Source organism: Cydia fagiglandana, chromosome 18 (genome assembly GCF_963556715.1).
Source record: "Cydia fagiglandana chromosome 18, ilCydFagi1.1, whole genome shotgun sequence".
Classification (NCBI taxonomy): Eukaryota; Metazoa; Arthropoda; class Insecta; order Lepidoptera; family Tortricidae; genus Cydia; species Cydia fagiglandana.
In genome coordinates this window covers 6,981,197-6,998,715 of record NC_085949.1, presented here as the reverse complement: position 1 = coordinate 6,998,715, position 17,519 = coordinate 6,981,197, and the positions used below count along the sequence as shown (strand labels likewise).

The following is a 17,519-nucleotide window of genomic DNA, read 5'->3' as shown; positions in this document are numbered from 1 at the left end:
ATTTTTTTTTTTTTATTAAATATTAAAGTACCCATATGGTTTACCTAAGTCTTAATTCAACCATTAAAATCGACGAGTACAAAAAACTTTAAGCTAGCTCTCAATTTAACATTTTTTATTATTATTATTTTTTATTTGACCTTACAATTATTCGTAAGTAGGTAAGACCGTTAAATATTTAAAATGATTATCAGCAAATTATCAATTTATCACCAATTACTCTAAGAAAACTTTATGCCGAAACAGGGGACACGAATTCACGAATTTAGGAGCTGACCTAAATTTGTATCACGAAATGGGAGCCAAATAAGAGGTTCACGAAAAAATTCATATAAAAAAAAGTTTCAACTAAAACCCTACAGTTTATACATTAAATTATTAACAAAGAACTAATATAACATATTCAAAAGCTTTCAAGGTATTGATATGCTTAGTAATATTAAAAAAAAATACACAAACTCTCAACTCACTCTCAAGAGCCTTAACCTGCCGAAACAGGGGCCCTTTACCTTAAGCATGCATTAATGAAGTGAACACTCTACTTTCTTTGTAGGTATTAAATAATCACATTTGACATATTAATACAATAATTGATTAGCTTTTGTTGAATGAAATTAATTGAACAGTGGACATTAGGCTGTAAGAATGAAGCTTTGTGTATTTTTTTGTTTTATTATTGCAGCTAATGTGGTTTATGGACAATGGGGTGAGTTGAGTATTACTGATACTAATCTTTTCGCCGCCTCTTACTTAATAAATATAATGTCATATTTAGTAGCCCATACGCCATGACTTCTTATTAATTCTTTGGTCAGGTTTTACAGTTAAGCTCAAGTCTTTTATATTTTTTATCTCTTATATCTTATATTTTGTTAAAATACAACCACCATCGCCAATGACTCGAGTGTTGTGCCCCGCTCCAATAAATTAACGCATGATACCTAATTCTAGTAATTCTAATGATCTACGTGGGAGTCGAAATTTAATTATATGTGGTCGCTAAATCGCCGTGCATATTTTAACCACATGTCTATTTTACGATTTTGGATATTTTGTGCCCATTCTGTACTCTGCAGTGCTTTACGACATGTACCATCAGCCGTAAAAGTGCCAAGCGACTTTATCATCAAATTCTTTTATAATTTATCCATGCAATCATCATCATCATCATCATCTCAGCCATAAGACGTCCACTGCTGAACATAGGCCTCCCCCTTTTATGGGGGGTGAATGCCATAATCGCCACGCTTGGCAGGCGGGTTGGCGATCGCAGTCGAGTACACCGAATTTGAGGGACGCTGCTGCCCGTCCACCGGTGGTCTTGGACGTAGATTAAGGACATACCCGGGTCCAGGACATATCCATGCAATATCGCAGCTCAATGTACCTAATTATAAATAATCCAATTTATATGTAGAATATCTTTGTCAGCCGTCTACAAACGCAAATCAGCAACATGCTTCATCCCACACTAAAGGGGCCCACAGATTACCAGTTCGCCGGACGATATCAGCCTGTCAGTTCGGAACTGTAAAATTTTCGTTTAACTGGTAAGCCGATATCGTCCGGGACTGGTAATCAGTGGGCCTCTTAAACAAACCGATGACCATCCGGAGTTGGCTTCGTAATTTTTTACACAATTTTTATTTCGCTTGTTTTTAGCCAGCCGTGTTTATCTGGAGAAAGCTCAGGATTACTTCCTTAATGTGGTACAGGAGACCGTACTGCGATTGGAGCAGCGGAGTTTTAGCTCTCTTCGACTTCAAGATGTAACTCAAACTATAAGGTTTGTATTTTTTTTACAATAGGATAAAATAATTTATTTACATACTTACAAGATATATACAGTGTTACTACTAAACGAAATTAATAACTAGCTTAAATCTAAAATAGGCCCTTCAGGCATTGTACCAGGGATGCTGGCGGCATTTCCTCGCTGTATCGCAATGGTGATACGTTGTGCGAAGTAGCCGCCAGCTCTTCGGTCACCAGTTAAGTACGTCAACCAGACGCTTCGCGATTTCTGCGAACAATTTGTGCTCGCTGGGACCCCATTCAGCATTGCGATACAGCGAGGAAATGCCGCCAGCATCCTTGGTATAATTCCTCAAAGGCCTATTTAGATTTAAGCTAGTTATTAATTTCGTTTAGTACCACTGTATATATCTTGTAACATGAATAATTGTGTACACATAAAAATATATATCCTATTACAGTCAAGAAATGTACAAATGGCACGTCACCGGTAACGTCACGTACACAAATGGTTTCCTAGTATCCATACAACAGATGGATGTGACGAACTTCCAACAGCAAACGTCAACCAGCACGGTAGATGGCGTAGCCACGAACTTCGCTACGGTCAATGGGCGGTTGAATATCAGGGATATGAAGGTATTTATACAACAACACAACAGCACACACGACAACAACACACACAACACAACAACAACAACAACAACAACGATACAACTGATACAAGTGCGAAAGTAGACATTGGCAACGAACGAGTGGCGATAACTTAAAACCCGCGACCGAACGGACGTTTTGGGATTATACTCGGACTTACTGAGCAACTTTTACTATGGGACCAACCCCGAAGTAGACCTAGGTTGAAATAACATTTTTCACTCCTAATTACATACCATCAATCAGGAACACTTACTTGATCAGTTAGTCTTTTTTAGCAACACGTTTCAGACCTATATATAACTATACAACATGTTTCAGATTGGTTATGATGTGATTGCTGAGCTGGAAGAAGATGGAAACCATAGATTCACCGGCAGTTTCGTTCACACTCTGCTCTGGTATACCTTTCGTGTAAGTTTTGCCCATCAACGTGCACACTAGCGCCACTGCAAAATAATCGTGATTGCTGGATTCGTCAATCTATGCGTCCAAAGTTAAAACTTTCGTTTTTGTTTTGAGTTCATAGATCTCTCGCTACTTGCGTTGATACCCTGGCACCGTCCCATGTTCCAAGCACCAAAGATTCTGCTGGCGCTGCGGCTTCCTCAGCCGAAAGCCTCAAGCGCCGCAAATATGCCGCTCTGGAAAGCAGCAGCTACATATTTGCGGCGGTTTGTTGTCGAAACTTTGGGGGCCGTGGGGGCCAAGTGCGCGGCGACTGTACAAAGACTTGTCGGCGCGCTTAATAGAGGCTTCTGGTGACCAGAGGGCTGGCCACTATTTCGCCCAGCGTATTAGCATCGCTATACAGCGGGGAAATATGGCCTGCCTTCTGGGCACCTTGCCCATTGACGGCGATCGGGCAAATTTTTTATCTATAGTTTAGTAAGTTTTATTATATTTGTTTATTTCTTTCTTTGTTTTTATCAATAAAGAATTTCAATACCTGTCGTTAAATTTAAATAATCACGATTATTGAGCAGTGGCGCTAGTGTGCATGTTGATGGGCTCATAAGACGAAATTGGAGGACGAAATCGCCTTTTCATGCAAACGTAAAGTAGTACTCATTTTCCTCTCCGGATATTAATATTATTGAAAATATTTTTACACAATTGGTTGTATATCAACCACAGCTAGAGTTAGACCAAGAACAAACTGCAGCGATTTTGATAGCCCACGCAGTGACAGTGTTATTTTAAACGTCACATTTCTATCCAATTATGACGTACCTGTAAATAACACTTTCTCTGCGTGGGCTATCAACACTGCTGCAGACTTTTCTTGCACTAACTTTATGCTCCTACTTTTGTTTTTTTTTTATATAATAAGAAGCATTGACAGTAAGTACCTAATTATGTTTTTATTCAAAACTTTTCAGATATCCAAGAACTTGCACACACAAGAGATATCAGCCACAGTGTCACTAGAAAGTTTAAGTGGAGGACTACACAGAATGCAATATATGCCCGCAAACAACATAACTGAAGTGATTTCTAGAACTGTAAGTACCTTCAACATAAACTTTAATATCTGGGAGACCGAGGTTTGCTTGGAAAACATGTAAAAACTCAAAAATGCGCGTTTTTCCAAACATAAAACCTAGCTAGACCGATTTGATTTGGGCAAATATATAAGAAGATGTTCAGTCAGTAATAAAAGTGTCCGTCTAATTTTTTTTTTCAGTATGTTCCAAGCAACATTTGGGCCAGCGTTGGCACTTGGGGTCGCGACGTCATCCAGCCTATTGTTTTGGACGTCGTTCAGAACACAATCGCTTTTCCACCAGTGTGCCTGGACTGCAGATAAATTAATATAAATCTCGTGAAAAATTATAAAACATTTAGATTTGTAAACCCTTTTTTAGCAATTAAAGAAAAAAAAATGAAAAAGATGATGAAGGAAACATTATGTAGGTACCTATCTTGTGATTCTTGTGAGATTTATGTTGCCAAAAACAGACTAGGTACGGGTATTAGAGATTAACCCCCTTATTCATAAACGCACTAAAAACCTCAATTAGCTAATAATCGTTTGTCCTTACCTATCCTGTCATTTTGATTTATATATTAATAAGAAAGGGATAAAACACAATTTAACTAAATCAGGCCTGTAAACTTTTATGAATAAGGGGGTAAGTATCCTAGAATTTGTATGTATTGTAAACAAAGTAATATATACAAGTATAAAGCTTTTTAATCAACCTCAATAACCCTCGTCCATCCCTCGTATATATTTTTTGGTTAGATTACAAACACTAGACTTATATGGACCGGGATATATGAACCGTGATTACGTTTTGTATTATTTTCGAACTCCCGATATTTCGACAAATTACCAACAGTTTCAACAAAATATAAGACATATTTTGACGACTGCCAGTCCTGTAAATAATGGATTAAATACTTAACGCCCAGTAAGTTCATGTTCTTTTCTCAGTCTCACTGAGCGAGATGGATGTGCGGGCTATTTGAATTTTAGGTAGGTATATAGGTACCTACTACCTATTACCTAATAAAATTATTAGTAAGGTTTTGATTGTTATGATCGGTCTACACACATTTTAATTACTCGTCTTTCTCTAAGGCTATCGTTGCTATATTCATAAAGCAAATAGGACAAAAAAAATAGTTTTAATAATTATGAAAGTTATGAATTTCGAAAAAAACATTCGTTACAAGTTACTTACATATACAATAATAAAATGGCTGTATTAACAAAACAAAAAGTATAATGCTGTCACAGCACCCTAGCGCTATTTATATCGACTCTGGGGTACCAAAAAGTTTGACATAAATATTATAGTCGTTCAAGAAAGCAAAAAGCCAACGACACGAGGTGTTCCCAGGCGGTCACCCATCCAAGTACTGACCCCGCCCGACGTTGCTTAACTTCGGTGATCGGACGAGAACCGGTGTATTCAACGTGGTATGGACGTTGGCAAACATTGTTGTAAATTGTATTACCATGTCATACTAAATATTTTTTAACATAGCTTAGGATGGTATTCCTACCTGTCCAATTTCTTGGTCCAATGTCATTGAGTCTCACTCTCTCATTAATCAAAATGTGGGACGCAATACATAATTAAGGATGGTATTTGTTATTATTACTTAGTGCAATTAGATCACCTGACGAAAAAATAACATCAAAGGAAGGAATATTATGTATCTTTAAAAGTAAATTCCAATATTACAAAATCATGACATCTAGCGGTACAAGCCCAAACTTGTAACAAAGCCACATAATCTTAGTTTTGAGACGTGGATTGGAATGGGATTGGATGAAGTGTAAGCTAAATAATGTCAAAACTTGACACTAGATGTCGCAGTTGGTCAACTATATTTTAGGTAATACGAATATCATTCTACGAAAACAATGTTTGTGCAATTACTACAGAACTGTGCCTGTATTTGCTTTCGATTAATAAGTGTAATGCTACATGAAATTAACAAATTAAACATTTCATAACATTTTCGTCACTTGTCAAAATGGCTTCTGAACTAAGTTACAGCGACATCTGTTAAAACAAAAAAGAATCTTATTCAAATCAGTTCGTTCTCGTTGTAGTTTTTGTTTTGTAAATTCCTATTGGCCCGAACAGGCGTATTGTCTTTACCCATTTCTGTATTAGCCAATCAGAAGCTTCGATGCCTTTGGACTGCTAATTGACAACCTGTTTTGTCAAAATTCATCTGAAGCGATCGTGGTGCGTGTCTACTGTGCAAGTTCACAACAACAAAGTGTTATTTTTCGTGAAGTGCATCGTAAAATGACATAATTCGTGACAAGTTATACAAAACTGTGGTGTAAAGTAAACAAATCGGACAAAATAATCGTGCAAAGCGATGTGATACTATCCTTGGCAGTGTTCAAGATTGTGGTCATATCGCCAAGTTTCATAATAGTGTCACTCAGATAGTATTCGAGATGTCTTCAAAGCCGAGTAATCAAAAGCGGAGGTAAGGAATAAACCAGTTCATAGTATGAGAATTTCCTGTGCTGGCCAGCATCGTGGAAGTACTTACTCTAACCTCATAATTCCTTTAGCATAACAACTGTCAGCGTTCAGTACTGTGATAGCAATAAAAACTTTCTCTCTCAAAGAGCTCTTTAAAATCTGTGTTTATTCGTTGTCTATAGGGAAAATTAATGAAACAGTCATAAATAATTAAGTAATTTTCTGGTCTCTGCAAAATTAAATACCATGTTGTAAAAATAATGTCTACCTTGCTAGAAGGTTACTGCCATCACTTACAATAGGCAATTTTTTGCGTACTTTGTACCTTGAACATTCCAAATTCAATTTTGTCATATAAATTAATGAGCATTTCAGGTATGAATCATGTTTGCAGTTACTGCTATTCCGTATTGTTTTTTGTCCTGTTTTTTAATCAAGTAGAACGAACTATCTTCAGTTTGGTTTAAAGATAACAGCTGTAAGATAAGCTGAATGTTGTTTACACACCTTTACACTATTTAAAAAAAAGAATTTCAAAGGTCACTAGTTTATTTAATTGGGATTTTAAAAGGATGTACATATTGCTGGCCCAATATTATGTTGGTTCTATGTTTCACTTTTATCTAACTGAAGTTTGAACATTATCATAGTGACATTAATTTCAACTATCTTGAAAATGTAATATTGGGCCTGCAATATGTATTATATTAGACATACCATGTGACTTGGCTGTTTGATCAATGGTGTCATTTCATAGATATAAAATGCTGTACCACATTGGCCAAATTACCAAATTTTTTTTTTCTTATTATTACATTTTACCCCTACAGCAACACAAAACACAGTAGGTTGTAATTTTAAACCTCCTTGGTACTCACTACAGTAGAGCCTTGCTAATCCGGACGCCTTGCTGATCCCTGTAGTCCGCACGGTCTCCATACCGGTGCATGGCACTTGATAGTCCAGTGTTGAATTTTCTTCTACTAAGAATGCCGTCATAATGAAATGCGAAAATGTTAAACAGGAGAATATAATTCATTAAGTTTTTGACTTTTTAAACATACAAACCTTTCATTTATTTGCTAATTAAGTGATACTTGCAACATAAACATTTACAAATGACAATCCGGAAACCTCTGTAATTTTTCAATGGCTGGTTATTGCCAGTCCAAATAAGCGAGGTTTTACTATAGTTATGATTCTGGTTAGGAAAAAATGCAAATAGAGTCAAAGGGTGTGGCTATTTTGGATGTTGTCTATTTAAGGGTTAAGACCCTAATGTTAGATAGTCTAGTCTATTGGTAGGAGAAAATGGTGTTGATGAATTTTATGCAATTGAATACATAACTCCATTTGAATGATTATAGTAATCATTTATTCAGAAATCACATCAATACAAAATATATAACATAGCCATGCAGTTCGCTGGACGATATCATCCTGTCAGATGTTCGGAACTGTCACGTTTTGTGTTTAACTGACAGACTGATATCGTCCAGCAAACTGGTAATCGGTGGGTCATTTAAAGATGGCGACAAAGTGTAGGACATTATGTACATACAAAGTATATCCAACTTGTGGTTTTGGAAAAATTTAATAATCTCAGTAAATCAGTGAAATAAATGAGTAATAAAGAAAATTTCTTCTTTGCTAAGAGGAACTTTTCGAATGTTTCCCTATTAGGCCAAGAAATAAGAAGTTATAGAGGGAAATGCTAGGAACACAATTTTTGACTCCGTAACTTTGTTTGGACTAGTTAGGAGGTGAACATATCAAAAGTCCCCGGCCGTAGCCTCGGTGCTGGGGGGGAGAGGGGGAAAGAAGGTCTCAATTTTCGGTTTTTCACTAATATCTTGGAAACTTTGCATCTTAGCGACATGACTACTGAGACAAACCAAAAGCTGATAAAATTTGTTACAAGTTTTATTCAGTCAAGTTTTTCGATATCTTGAATAGTTTTTGAGATATCCGCTCTTGAAAGTTTATTTAGGGCTTTCAATTTTATCTTGATATCTACATTAGTGAAGCTGCTAGGCCGTGTTTGGTATCATTTTCGTATAAATCGGGGGTGATGAATTCATTTTTGGTATCACATTGACACCATTCCTTAAAAAAAACATATAAACTTTAAACAAATACCTTTTTTTTTTAATTCCTCTTCACGCTTAAACCGCTCAACCAGTTTAATTGTAATTTGGTATACAGATATTTCGAGTCCCAAGACAGGACATAAGATACTTTTTATCTCAAGAATCATCCTTTAAAGTTGTGAAATGGAGTATGGGGGGAATTCAACTTCGTCGACGAAACTGAATTCCTGAGGTAAATACTGGTTAAGGTAAAATTTGAAGTCATGTTAGGTATCATTTTCATCTAAATCACAGATGTATACCATCCTAAATTTCACCTAAACCGGTTCAGCGGTTATTGACTCCTCATACAAACTTCCACCCCACTTTTCACATCCTCAAAAGATGCTTTTGGTTATAAAAACCATCCTATGTCCTGTGTCGAGACTGAAACTATTTCTATACAAAATTTCAACGAAATTGGTTCAGCGGTTTAAGCGTGAAGAGGGATTTTTAAAAATATATTTTTTTTAATTTTGGTTTTACTTCGGAATAGTGTCAATGTGATACCATAAATGAATTCAGCACCCCCGATTTATACGAAAATGATACCAAACATGGCCTAACAGCATCACTGATGTAGATATCAAGATAAAATTAAAATTCCTAAATAAACTTTCAAGAGCGGGTATCTCAAAAACTATTCAAGATATCGAAAAACTTGACTAGATAAAACTTGTAACTAATTTTATGAGCTTTCGGTTTGTCTTAGTAGTCATGTCGCTAAGATGCAAAGTTTCCAAGATATCAATGAAAAACGGAAAAATTCGACCTTCTTACCCCCCTCTCCCCCGCAGCACCGGGGCTAGAGCCGGGGACTTTTGATATGTTCACCTCCTAACTAGTCTAAACAAAGTTACGGAGTCGAAAATTGTGTTCCTAGCATTTCCCTCTACAACGTTTTTTGAGCATTCATTTACTGACCTATATACAAAAAATAATAATAATAACAAAATTTATTAAACGGGGGCAGCTTGTGCGCGGGGGCAGCGGGGGCCATTATTTACACTGTAAATCTGTTATTTTATTTTTCTTTGTGGTGCAATAAAGAGTATTTACTTACTTACTTACTTGTGGCGAGCTGACGGTGAGTGGCGACACCGCGGACCCCTATTCCAGAGGGCACTTTCATTTGGCCCTCGCCTCTGTGCTTGCCTTGATTGGCCGGCCAGAGTGGAGTCGCAAGAGCGGGACCTATGCTCCAGGTTGGAAGTGTAAAATGTCATAACGCCGGCGGCCCTTGAACGGATTACCGGGATCTGGCTTCCGCAGACTCACCTCTCGACAACCTCACAGCCGCTCCAAAGTGTTGCCCTGTTGTCGCACTGTGCGTGCGGCCATTGCGGGGCCCACTCAATGAGTTGGCGAGTCACCACCTGTCTTATACAATTTTGAGACTGATTGTCACGGCAGGTGTCCGCTAGTCTCTCCCATAGCCCATTATCCAGTCCATCCAACTTTCAAATCTATAGCCCATGACCTTCGTTCCCATCGCAGTACAAAAGTGCTGCACTGCAATAGTCTTTGCACCTGGCGGGGACCATCTCCGGATGTATCACATTGTGCGTTCGGTAATGGTATCCGCCATGTGTATCCCTTGCTTTTAAATTAAAGTGTCTTAAAGGGACTCTGCGCTGTTGGCTTCGGCCCCACGTGCTCCTCCCAAAGGTCCGGGACCCCATGGTCCCGAGATATGGAAAAGACATACAAAATTACACTAGTAGGTCAAGAAATGAATGCTCAAAAAACGTTGTAGAGGGAAATGCTAGGAACACAATTTTTGACTCCGTAACTTTGTTTGGACTAGTTAGGAGGTGAACATATCAAAAGTCCCCGGCTGTAGCCCCGCTGCTGGGGGGTAGAGGGGGGTAAGAAGGTCGAATTTTTCGGTTTTTCATTGATATCTTGGAAACTTTGCGTCTTAGCGACATGACTACTAAGACAAACCGAAAGCTGATAAAATTAGTTACAAGTTTTATCCTGTCAAGTTTTTCGATATCATGAATAGTTTTTGAGATACCCGCTCTTGAAAGTTTATTTAGGGATTTTAATTTTATCTTGATATCTACGTCAGTGAAGCTGTTAGGCCATGTTTGGTATCATTTTCGTATAAATCGGGGGTGCTGAATTCATTTATGGTATCACATTGACACCATTCCGAAGTAAAACCAAAATTTAAAAATAAATATTTTTTTAAATCCCTCTTCACGCTTAAACCGCTGAACCAATTTCGTTGAAATTTGGTATAGAAATAGTTTTAATCTCGACACACGACATAGGATAGTTTTTATAACCAAAAGCATCTTTTGAGGGTGTGAAAAGTGGGGTGGAAGTTTGTATGGGGAGTCAATAACCGCTGAACCGGTTTAGATGAAATTTAGGACGGAATACATATGTGATTTAGATGAAAGTGATACCAAACATGACTTCAAACCTTACCTTGAGCAGTATTAACCTCAGGAATTCAGTTTCGTCGACGAAGTTGAATTCCCCCCATACTCCATTTCACAACTTTAAAGGATGATTATTGAGATAAAAAGTATCTTATGTCCTGTCTTGGGACTCGAAATATCTGTATACCAAATTTCAATTAAATCGGTTGAGCGGTTTAAGCGTGAAGAGGAATTTAAAAAAAAAGCTATTTGTTTAAAGTTTATATGTTTTTTCTTAGGAATGGTGTCAATGTGATACCAAAACTGAATTCAGCACCCCCGATTTATACGAAAATGATACCAAACACGGTCTAGCAGCGTCACTAATGTAGATATCAAGATAAAATTTAAAGCCCTAAATAAACTTTCAAGAGCGGATATCTCAAAAACTATTCAAGATATCGAAAAACTTGACTGAATAAAACTTGTAACAAATTTTATCAGCTTTTGGTTTGTCTTATTAGTCATGTCGCTCAGACGCAAAATTTCCAAGATATAAGTGAAAAACCGAAAAATGAGTCCCCCCTCTACCCCCCAGCACCGGAGCTACGGCCGGGGACTTTTGATATGTTCACCTCCTAACTAGTCCAAACAAAGTTACGTAGTCAAAAATTGTGTTCCTAGCATTTCCCTCTATAACTTCTTATTGCTTGGCCTTTCCATTGGCACAGTTAGTGCAGTTAGCAATTAGCATACATGTGCTTAATGAAATTTGCCAAGCTCAACGCAAATTATGAAGCAGTAAGTAAGACAGTGTAGGGATAAGTTCGCCATTTAATTCACTCTGTAACTGTTTCTCGTATGATTTGTTAGCCGTTCGTCTGGCTCGCATTTGGTCCAGGTCGCTGTTTGTCCAATAAGCGTTTGGTCCAATACGCAATTTGCCCTAAAATCCGGACCAACAGCGAATTGACTTAGTAGCAGTTGGTCCCAATCGGAGTTCGTCATAAATGCATTTTGACATACTCGCTGCTCGCCTGAAAAGCAGTTTGTCCTATACGCAGTTAACCCTTTTTTCGTAATATTAGCCACATCGTCAATTTGTATGGTCAGGCCCCTGTTTCACCAACGTGAGAGGTGCGACGAATTGTAAAATCACTCTCGCTGACGTCACAGGCATCCTTGAACTACGGTTACCGCTTACCATCGGGCGGGCCGTATTCCTGTTTGCCACCATCATTATATTATTAAAAAAAACTTTATGATATCGGCAAAAAACAGATATTTCTCTTGCTAAGTTTATGACAATTGTCACAAGAAACACTACAATTGTCACGAAATTCCGACATATAACTCATTACCTGTCAAGAATTACCTACAATTCTTCTAAATCTTTGACAATTGTCTGAAACTTCGCAGGAGAAATATCTGTTTTTTTTTCGATATAATAAAGTTTTTTAAAATAATACAATGATGGTGGCAAACAGGAATACGGCCCGCCCGATGGTAAGTGGTAATAGTAGCCCATGGATGCCTGTGACGTCAGCAATAGTGATTTTACAATTCGTCGCACCTGTAACCGATGTGAAATTGGGGCCAGGTATTTGAACAGGAACAATTATCTGCGTTCATCACGCGCGCGTGGATTGTTTCTATACTACCTACCATGCGTGCACGCGCTGCATCCCTGGTGCGCCGTGTGCGTGTCAGTCCCAACAGCATCCTTCGTATAATAGCAGATAGGGTTGACTGTCCCTACTTGTTACACTGTGAGGGATTGAATTTCCCCATCAGTGTTGTTTTGTTTAAAAAAATAATCAAAAGAAAAAGAAATAAAAAGCTTTACTAATAAAAATGTGTACATGTGTTACACGTAATAAATAAAATATTCATTCATTCATCACACAAATAAATGCCCTTACCGGTGTTTGAACCCAGGACTATCGGCTACACAGGCAGGGTCACTACCCACTAGGCTAGACCCAAGCTTTCCTCATGGACCAACTACGTAAGCACAACTAATTGTGCCATCAAAAATATGTGTTCCTAATGGCACAACCTAGTTGTGCATACGTCGTTGGTTCATGAGGAAAGCTCTCTAACCCATTCTTTATAACACAACTACAGTCAAAAGACGACATATATAGCTTTCATATTAATAACCTATTCGATAGGGGGAGGATAGGATCACGAAAAAATCACGATAAATCACGTTGGGGGAGGGGGGGCTATACGGAAACCTCACGTGTATTTTTCTACAGTGAACGAAACTAAGAAAAAAATTCAAAAAATACACGTGAGGTTGTGAAAAAATACACGTGTGGGAGGAAGGGGGGTAGCCAAAAACCACACCAAATATCATCAAGGGGGAGGGGGGTTGGGGTCAAAAAGTAGCCGAAAACACCTCGCGTGATTTGTGTACAACCCCTAAGATAAAGAAAGCGGGAGCTATAATTTGTTGAAGAAAAGTGAGAAATTACTTTTTATTTTCACAAGTCTACCGCTACGCTAGCTCTACCGCTGGGGATATTTATGGAAGTTATAATGTTCACATATTCCTACTGGCTTTTAATAAATTGGAAATATTCCACAAATGTGCACGAAAAAGACCTATACGTATATCTGATGGCGACTGTACAATTCTACAAAAACAGGCAAGACTCAAGAATAGTCGTGTATTTGGGAACTCAAATTAAATGACAGTAAACCAGTTGTGTCTATGGGAAGGATTTAGAAAAAAAAATCCTTATGACACAACTAGTTGTGCACACGTAGTGGGCCCATGAGGAAAGCTTGGCTAGACCCGTCGTCATGGTAAGTGGTTCAGTAGATGGTTGATTGGTACCCATGGCAACCTTCCGACTCCATTATCATACCCTGAGTACAGTCTGCAGCAATAGTTGCTAAGCGGGCGAAGTGTTCATAATGATCTTGACAGGACTTTTTGTTAAGAGAATAAAGAGCGTGTCATGGTATTCTTGAACACCTCGCCCGCTTAGCAACTATTGCTGCAGACTGTACTCAGGGTATGATAATAGAGTCGGAAGGTTGCCATCGGTACCAATCAACCATCTACTGAACCACTTACCATGACGACCGGTCTAGCCTAGTGGGTAGTGACCCTGCCTGTGTATCCGATGGTCCTGGGTTCAAATACCGGTAAGGGCATTTATTTGTGTGATGATTGAATGAATGAATGAATGATTATTTTATTTATTACGTGTAACACATGTACACATTTTTATTAGTAAAGCTTACAAACTACGGGGTTAGTAAATAGGTACAGGATTATTTTTTAAAACAAAACAACACTGATGGGGAAATGCAATCCCTCACAGTGTAACAAGTAGGGACAGTCAACCCTATCTGCTATTATACGAAGCTAGCGAAGGATGCTATTGGGACTGACACGCACACGGCGCACCAGGGATGCAGCGCGTGCACGCATGGTAGTATAGAAACAATCCACGCGCGCGTGATGAACGCAGATAATTGTTCCTGTTCAAATACCTGACCATGCAATTGACGATGTGGCTAATATTACGAAAAAAAGGTTAACTGCGTATAGGACAAACTGCTTTTCAGGCGAGCAGCGAGTATGTCAAAATGCATTTATGACGAACTCCGATTGGGACTAACTGCTACTAAGTCAATTCGCTGTTGGTCCGGATTTTAGGGCAAATTGCGTATTGGACCAAACGCTTATTGGACAAACAGCGACCTGGACCAAATGCGAGCCAGACGAACGGCTAACAAATCTCTCGTATTTTAATTTCTATTACATTACATACATAAGTTCTAATCATAGGTGATTTCAAGAGCTCCAAAGCTTTAACTTGAACTTGTAAAACCTTTAGTGGCCCACCATACAAGAAAAAATGTCATTCAAATATGAATCAATAAAAATAAAATTGAATATGTTTTGTTTTAAAATCGAACAAAACCACATCAAAATAAAATATGTATAATTTACATATCTCAAGCATCTTACCGATATATTAACTACCTACTAATGCTTCTTCCTATCAATCAGTATTGAGGTTAAGGGCAACCTTATTTAAATTTGACATAGTTTAGTCATACTAGAATAACAAATTCTGTTCTTTGTTATGTTTATTATCTTTGACCAATTTTTAGGGTTCCGTACCCAAAGGGTAAAACGGGACCCTATTACTAAGACTTCGCTGTCCGTCCGTCCGTCCGTCCGTCCGTCCGTCCGTCCGTCTGTCACCAGGCTGTATCTCACGAACCGTGATAGCTAGACAGTTGAAATTTTCACAGATTATGTATTTCTGTTGCCGCTATAACAACAAATACTAAAAACAGAATAAAATAAAGATTTAAATGGGGCTCCCATACAACAAACGTGATTTTTGACCAAAGTTAAGCAACGTCGGGCGGGGTCAGTCCTTGGATGGGTGACAATTTGTAAATTTTCGGAAAGTTATAACATTTATTGGTTAACCGACCAAATACAAAACCACCTGGAAAAGTCACTGAACGACCTGACTTTTAATTGATCATGTAATATTTCCATCTACCCTCAACTGGCTTAAGGAGCCATTTGAGGGTAGATTTTGTTTACTTTTATATAAATACCTAAAGATACAGAGTATAGGAACAGTAAGAGCAGTCCAAAATAATCTGAAAACGACTTTATTGCTGAGATAATAAGAGTGTGCCTGTATCATTTTAAACACCCCGCGTTCGCTTTATCTTTTATTGTACCTATGTACATTGAAAGTAACAAAATAAGTTTCTAGGTGAAGCTAATAAAAATACAAAACTTGTATAACTGTTTAAAAAACAGTTCTCGGGATTAGTCTTCCAATTAGCATAATATATTTTCATTCGCCTCATCACGTGTCATTGTTATGTTATCTGTACAACTTTTCGGCCGCCAGAGCTGTTATTTAAATTTGCATCTTATGGCTTAAAAAATAAGATTTTAATCAATTTATTCACTTCAAGTCATGAGGGCCTACCGTGAACGGTGAAACATTTCTTTCGTTCGTTCGTCGAATTGCCTCTATCGCTCGAATATGCAAGAGTGATAGTGAAGTATTATTATAACGAATATTCGATTTTAGTGGTAGTCCCCTAATTATAGTAGCCGCAATACCAACTGGCGACTGAGGTCATTATGCCATCTCTTTCACTCTTAGTTGGTCTTAACAAGGGTAAAGGAAATAGCATTATGACCTCAATCGCCAATTGGTATTGCGGTGAGTATATCCCTCAAGAGCTTGATAACATGTACGAGTATACTAAATTCCAGGGCGAATTTTTAAGACATGAATTTCTGCGCAGACAAGGTATTTTTAGAAGCGGAATCTTTCATAGAATAATATCTCGGAGCCAATCAGCTGCTCAGAGGATTACGTAATATTTAAAATAAATTCAACAAACAAGTTATACATTGACGTATCGTGCCGATAACGGGACTGATAGTATCTATCAAACCTGTATTGAACAAAAGAAATCTGAATGCATTTTATATGATAAGAAATACTTACCTACCTCTACATTTTATAATGAACGCAGGTAAAAATACACGTGAAGTGCGAATCGTTCTGCAAAACATATTTTTTCCTTATTATGCAAAAATGCGCATTATAGTTATGATAAAAAACAACGTGGCTGCGTAGCGTGTTTTTATGTTTTTTTTTTCTAATATTTGTATACCTACACATTTTAACGTATAAAAAGTTTGCATTAGATATCGCTCAAAATTAAATAAAACAACACATTTGAAAATTAAGCTAAACTTCCAAAAAATGCCTACAAACATTTTACGTGATATCTACTCCATATATAAATTAATTTGACGCGTGAGGTATAACAAACACTCAATAAAATTGATCATCGGTATATAATATACCTTATCACGGTAATACGGTTCACGTATTGTCATTTGACAGAGTAAGCAATAGTTAGCATTAGAATCGCGCACGCATGTATTTCACGCTGTGTACCGCTGCAAACAACGTGCATTTGCTTCCTAAGATAAGATGTGAAAATAAACAAGTATGTAGAGCAACTCAAGCGGGTAATCTTTGGAATTCTCTCCCACTCTTTAGGTTAATAACCAAGGCCTGTTCACTTCCTAAGAAAGTTATGTCCCCAAATAATTGCGCATGTGTGCGCCTGAAGCTTCTATGTGTGCGTTGGCCTCCGAGAAAAAGTTGCGAGTAATAAAAATAAAAACATTTTTCTACAGCAACATTGCTCCCAACTCTGATTTAAATTATCACGAATTTTATACATAATTAATCATAAAACGGGACTTAAAATGCTTAAAACTTAATTACACGCGATTAAGTTTTATAATGAATATTTGCTTTGTTTGAGCGTCATATGTATTATTATAAGATTTATGAGTAATTTGCCATTTATAGTGGAAATAGTTTAATTTGAAACCTCAAACAGCTCGGCCTAGATCTATGACAAAGATATTTTATCTGTGCTTTTCGCTCTTGCAAAAATGGCCGCTCAAGCTAGTTCGCTTTCCTTTACAATAAAACTGAAAATTAGTTATTGTGTCGATTCACGGTATAAATGTGTGTGAAAAGTAATAATACAATGCGTCTTTTCATAAAATCAAAGTTTTATTGCATAATCATCCACCATAATAAAAAAATATATTT

General features: G+C 37.5%; 1 protein-coding gene and 1 non-coding gene across 2 annotated transcripts; one reads left to right on the top strand and one right to left on the bottom strand.

Moving 5' to 3' along the window:
* Nucleotides 1-593: 593 nt before the first annotated feature.
* LOC134673329 (uncharacterized) lies at nt 594-4,219 on the top strand. The gene is made up of 6 exons (XM_063531300.1): nt 594-706; nt 1,663-1,786; nt 2,217-2,394; nt 2,731-2,823; nt 3,792-3,914; nt 4,097-4,219. The coding sequence occupies exons 1-6, from the start codon at nt 646-648 to the stop codon at nt 4,217-4,219; spliced, it is 702 nt and encodes a 233-aa protein (XP_063387370.1). The 5' UTR covers nt 594-645.
* A 1,014-nt stretch (nt 4,220-5,233) lies between these two features.
* On the bottom strand, nt 5,234-5,352 carry LOC134673688 (5S ribosomal RNA). Its single transcript, XR_010099498.1, has one exon. It is a non-coding gene; the product is annotated as a 5S ribosomal RNA (ribosomal RNA).
* Between the last annotated feature and the right edge of the window lie 12,167 nt (nt 5,353-17,519).

Coding starts and splice junctions, on each gene's coding strand:
- LOC134673329 (XM_063531300.1), top strand. CDS start 646: ATGAAGCTTTGTGTATTTTTTTGTTTTATTATTGCAGCTAATGTGGTT. Junction 707..1,662: donor TGTGGTTTATGGACAATGGG/GTGAGTTGAGTA, acceptor GCTTGTTTTTAG/CCAGCCGTGTTTATCTGGAG. Junction 2,824..3,791: donor TGCTCTGGTATACCTTTCGT/GTAAGTTTTGCC, acceptor AAAACTTTTCAG/ATATCCAAGAACTTGCACAC.